The following is a 5,097-nucleotide window of genomic DNA, read 5'->3' as shown; positions in this document are numbered from 1 at the left end:
CTTCCCCACCCAGCCTACCCAGTTGGAAGTTTTCAACCAAATCAAAGGCAGACAGGACAGCCGACGATGGCAGCGCGCCAGGGCTGACTCTTTGAGCATGTGCGGGAAGAGTTGGGGAGCCCCAGTAAGTCTACCCCGAGGTGGGCAGGCATGGCAGAGGGAGGAAGCAGCTGGGAGGTTCTGGACGCTGGAGCAAAGAGGGGTGTTTCTCATGGATGTCCTGAGGTGCTGGGTGTAGTGCAGGGGTCTCTCTGTCTGGATCTCTGACACCCCAGGTCTCTGTCCCTCTTTCTGTGTCTCTGTCTCCACCACCCTCTGTGTCTCTGAAATCCTGAACTTCTCCGTCCACTACTGCCTGCCTCTCCATCCCCTCCCCGTGTTTCTCTGTGCCCCTCTTGGGGTCCCTGTCCCTCTGTCTCTGGATCTCTTTCTCACTCCATCCATCCATGTACCTGCAGGCCCTTCATTGGCTGGATTCAGAGTGGTGGGTACTGACACCCGGGGCAACAGCAACAAGCCAGCTCCTGCTTGGCTACGGGGATGGGGAGGAACCATGGCCAGTGGCACCCTGGCTCTGCGCTGTGGCCCCTGTGGTCTTCCATCGCTGCAACCGAGGCACCTGGATCCTGGCCCAGCTGGCATCTCACCAGCAGCTGCCTTGCCCACCGCATTATCCCACCACTGCCCTTCACCCCGCCCCCCGTGTAGGTGAGCAGACCCTAGGCTGAAGCCCTGCGGGGCCTGGGTACCCAGAAAGCTGGGGCTGAGAAAAGGGGATTGGAAGTTTGGACTCCTCTCTGAAGGAGGAGGGTCCTGCAGTCCTGGGTCTGAGAGAGGAGGCACCAGGGAAGCCAAATGCCAGGGACTGTAGAGGAAAGGGCTGCGGGGCGACTGGAAGAGGTCAGAGTTTGGGGTGGGGAGTGATACGGAGTCCTGAGTCTTTCTAGCTGATGTGCAGCGCCTACTCTCCAGTCCACGGTCGCAGACCCTCTACCCTCGGCTGTAAAGCAGGATTCTCCCATCTGGGCTTTGGACGAGGTCCTCAGCAGATGGGAGACAACCTCTGGCTCGGCCTACGTGCCCAAGACCCATAGCCCATAGCGGGCCCTGCGCCCAGCCCAGAGCCCCAGAGCCTGCAGACCCCACGCGGACTGTGGGAATCAAGGATTTAGGAGAAAAAGTAAGGTTTGGGGAGTGCCGGAGTCCGCGGGGGACAGGGCGGGGGACTGCATTTGAGTCCCCTGCGCCTTCACAGAGGTCTCCGGGTCGCCTTTCCGCAGCTCAGACGCCGTGGCTGGCGCCTACCACTGACCACGACTTACCAGCGCAGCGAGACGAGGGCGCAGTACACTGGCTCTCCCGACCCGGACGCGCGCGTCTCGGAATACGTCGGGTCCAGCCTCCACAACTTGCAGACCACCACCGCGGGGAGCCTTCCCAGGTGGCGAGGTGGAAGCCGGCGCTGGCGAGACGAGGCGGAGTTCCGGGATCCTGGGGCGGGGCCAGAAGGAACCGCAGCTTTGGGGCGCGGCTAAAGGGTCGGGGGCGGGATCCGGAGGTTAGAGGAGCCTGGGGAGGGGCTGGGCGTCGAGGCCAGGCCAGAAGGACCAGGGGCTGGACACTCGCCTTCAGGGCTCCGAAGCTGCTGCGGGGCTAGACGATGGGCTGTGGGTGGGGACGAGTTTAGAATATTCTGAGACGGCGTCAGGTGGGAGCTGGGAGAGGTAACGTGGAATTGTTGCTGAAGATGCAGCTCAGCTCCAGTGGCCACACCAAGACGGTTTAAGACCGAGAGAGAAACCGGGGAGGGGGGTTTGTGTGGCTGGGGGCCTGGGTTTGAGTTCCCTGACCAGCAGGACGTGCTTGAACTTAGGGAAGTGAGGCTGAGAAGGGTTCGGGGTGAGGAAGGAAGCTGCAGTTCCCTGGCCTGGGTGGCAGGAAGGGCTCTGACTCTGGGGCGGGGTTCTAGGGCCGTGGCCGTTATGGCTGTCGAGGCCGAAGGAGAGGGATTCTGAACCGGGGACCCAAGGCTTGGAAGGGGGTATGAAATCTATGTCTTGGGTATGCCTCCTTCCCCAATCTTGCTCGGGCTCTAATCGCCTGGACGAAGAACCCCGAGCTGTCTGGCCGACCTTTCACAGTATCCGACCGGGGCGTCCTGGCCGCCGACAGCTCTATCTGACCACCTCGGCGCTGGAGTTTCTGTTCTATCCCAAGTAAGCCGGGCTCTCGCTCGGCACCGCCTCCTGCACAGCCCTCGCTTTGGCCGTTGCACGCCGAGCCTCTGGGCTGGCTCCCATTCTCTGACCCGGTGGTCTCAGCCTCGAATCCTGTAGCAGCAAGAACCAAAATTCAGGCCCCAACCCCTCCCTCTTTTAGCACCCAGGAGTCCTTAGTGTCAACTCTCAGGTAGGGACAGGAAGCCTGCACAGGCGCTGGAGGGGATTCTGGATCTGAGGACTGGGCCTCCTTCGGTACTTGAGCCCTCAGATACTCCTTCCCAAGGAAGCGAAAGCCCGCGTTTCCTTCCGAAGGATGCGAAAGCGTAGTTTCCAGGACCTTGAGTACCTCGAAGACCCAGGAACACAGGCTACGCGCGCCCGGTCCGTCCTTCCTAAGGGGCCCTCGCCTGGAAATGCAGGAGTTTGGGTGTGCAGACTCCTTAAATCCCGAGGTCTGAACCTCCTCCCCAAGGATTCAGCTGTATCCTCACTATCCTGCCCTGCTCCCACGGGACGGAGCTGTCCCGATACCCCCGCAAAGACTCCCTGACCTACTGGAGCTTCGAAGAGACGCCCAAACTCTGGGGTCACGACCCGCAGCGGCCGCCCTGTCCGTGCTCCTCCCGGCCGCACCGAGCGCCGCACCGCGGGGTTCTGACTCTGGCTCATGAATCCTACAGCCCCTCGCTGCACCCGCTCCGCCGGCTCGACCGCTTCCGCCCGCTGGAGGCGCCCTGGGGTGGCCCCCACTGGAAGCCCTTGCCGGGCATCCACAGCGTGCCGAAAGCCTACAGCCCTCCGAACTCCCGCTCTGGCTGCTTGAAGTCGGCGCTAGTGGGAGCCGGCAGGGCCAGCCCCACCCGACACACGCCCTCTGGCCTCGCGGCGAGCGGAGCTCGGGGCCTCCGCCCACTACGCGGTGTCGGGACTTAGTTGTCGGGAACTCATTAAGTCTATCGGCAATGTCGGGGTCCAACTACCCCAGACACGCCCACTCAGCTGCGGCATCCCGGAGAAGGGACTAAGTCCAGATATTGTCCTTGAAGATTGTGGCCCCGCGGGCAGGACACGCCCCCTGCGGGCATATTAATTAATGAGTTAAATCACCTGAACCACACGCATTTCCGGGGACCGCTCCGGGCATCCTGGCTTCAGGGTAGAGTGGGCGGAGGTCCCTAAGGGAGAGGTGGGTCTCTGGCTGAATCCCTCCTTGGGGGGCATCTGGGTCAAGCGACTTCCCTGGCCGCACAGTCACGGGGAGGCCCTCGCGGATTGGGCAGGAGCTAAGTCCGAAGCCGCGCCCCTCCTGGGAGGTTGGACTGTGGCGCAGGAATGCCTTAAGTGGAGGAAGGTTGAGGCTTCTGTCCATCACTTTTCTCGGGTCACCGCCTCCTCCTGGCTCCCAAGACCGCACGATAGGCAGAGGCAGGTTTTCCTACACCCTACTCCCTGGCCTCCAACGCCGACTAGACCCTAGCACTCGACGACTAAGTCTCTGAGGTCACGTCACCGTGGTCTCTGCCTCACTCTTGGCGCTGGACCACTGAGGGGAGAGGGCTGAGGCGCTCCCCTGAGCCACCCCTGCGTCTCCGTGGTCTTGTGCACCTCTAACCCCCCGGGGTGTTAGTGTCGAGGTCACCCCAGCATCCTACCACCTCCTGGTGGCCTTGCCGCCCCCACAACCCACAGGTATAAAGCCAGGTACACGAGGCAGGGCGACGCACCAAGGATGGAGATGCTCCAGGTAAGACTGCAGGGCCCCTGGGCACCTTCCACCTCCTTCCAGGCCATCACTGACATGAGAAGGGGCAGACGCATGTGAGCTGTGGAAGGAGGCCTCTTTCTGGAGGGGCGTGACCCCCAGTAAGCTTCAGGTGGGGCAATCCCTGAGGGTGGGGATCTAAAATGTTGGGGTATCTCAGCTCCTCTGGGCTGTGGGTTGGGTGCTGAAAGGAAGGTGTCCTGGCGGTGGGTCCTGACTAGGAGATGTGGGGAAGGGTCTCTGGCTTGTTGCACGTGGTGTACCCCGGGGAATGGGAGGGCCAGGGCACAGGGCTGTGGTCTCAGACTGGGCTGAAGCAGTGTCCTTGTCCCAGGGGCTGCTGCTGTGGATGCTGCTGAGCATGGGCAGGGCACGGGCATCCAAGGAGCCGCTGCGGCCACTGTGCCGCCCCATCAATGCCACCCTGGCTGCCGAGAAGGAGGCCTGCCCCGTGTGCATCACCGTCAACACCACCATCTGTGCCGGCTACTGCCCCACCATGGTGAGCTGCCCGGGGCCAGGGGCAGGTGCTGCCACCTCAGGGCCGGGTTCACAGAGGCAGCGGGAGAGGAAGGGTGGTCTGCCTGTCTGGTGAGGGGCTGGGGAATGGGGTGTGAGACGGCAGGGACAGAGGGCTTCCTGGACTCCTGAGTCTGGGGCCTTTGGGGGCAGCTTGGGAGCTCAGCTGAGGCGCTGGCCCCAGGCACATGCTCACTCCGCTATCCACACGTCCCCCAGATGCGGGTGCTGCAGGCGGTCCTGCCGCCCGTGCCCCAGGCGGTATGCACCTACCGCGAGGTGCGCTTCGAGTCCATCCGGCTCCCTGGCTGCCCGCCTGGCGTGGACCCCGTGGTCTCCGTCCCCGTGGCTCTCAGCTGTCGCTGTGGACTCTGCCGCCGCAGCACCACTGACTGTGGGGGTCCCAAGGACCACCCTTTGACCTGTGATGACCCCCACCTGCAGGCCTCCTCTTCCTCAAAGGACCTTCCCCCCAGCCCTCCAAGTCCATCCCGACTCCTGGAACCAGCAGGCACCCCGTTCCTCCCGCAATAAAGGCTTCTCAATCTGCACTCTGGGGGTGTCTTTCTGTGGGCTCAGGGCAACCACACACAC

The 5,097-nt window shown here is 63.0% G+C and overlaps 1 protein-coding gene and 1 pseudogene across 3 annotated transcripts; both read left to right on the top strand.

The window, feature by feature from the left end:
* The first annotated feature begins 1,049 nt into the window (after positions 1-1,049).
* LOC108539557 (uncharacterized) lies at positions 1,050-3,247 on the top strand (annotated as a pseudogene).
* A 112-nt stretch (positions 3,248-3,359) lies between these two features.
* Positions 3,360-5,054, top strand: LOC108539558 (choriogonadotropin subunit beta). 3 transcript variants are annotated; one of them, XM_017888324.1, is made up of 4 exons: positions 3,360-3,408; positions 3,912-3,966; positions 4,319-4,486; positions 4,723-5,054. In XM_017888324.1, exons 2-4 carry the CDS (start codon positions 3,952-3,954, stop codon positions 5,035-5,037), a joined length of 498 nt encoding a protein of 165 aa, XP_017743813.1. In that variant the 5' UTR covers positions 3,360-3,408; positions 3,912-3,951; the 3' UTR covers positions 5,038-5,054. The 3 variants fall into 3 exon arrangements, with proteins under 3 accessions (XP_017743813.1, XP_017743815.1, XP_017743814.1); XM_017888326.1 differs by lacking the exon at positions 3,360-3,408 and having other exon boundaries at positions 3,943-4,085; XM_017888325.1 differs by lacking the exon at positions 3,360-3,408 and having other exon boundaries at positions 3,943-4,096.
* Positions 5,055-5,097: the final 43 nt, after the last annotated feature.

This window comes from Rhinopithecus bieti, unplaced genomic scaffold (genome assembly GCF_001698545.2).
Source record: "Rhinopithecus bieti isolate Rb0 unplaced genomic scaffold, ASM169854v2 scaffold_18387, whole genome shotgun sequence".
Taxonomy (NCBI): Eukaryota; Metazoa; Chordata; class Mammalia; order Primates; family Cercopithecidae; genus Rhinopithecus; species Rhinopithecus bieti.
Note: the sequence above shows the minus strand (reverse complement) of the source record. Positions and strands in the feature narration are given on the sequence as shown.

What these genes read in the sequence shown, in the direction of transcription:
- LOC108539558 (XM_017888324.1), top strand. An exon ending in CCGGCTACTGCCCCACCATG is followed by an intron (nt 4,487 to 4,722) that starts GTGAGCTGCCCG and finishes CACGTCCCCCAG; the next exon opens with ATGCGGGTGCTGCAGGCGGT.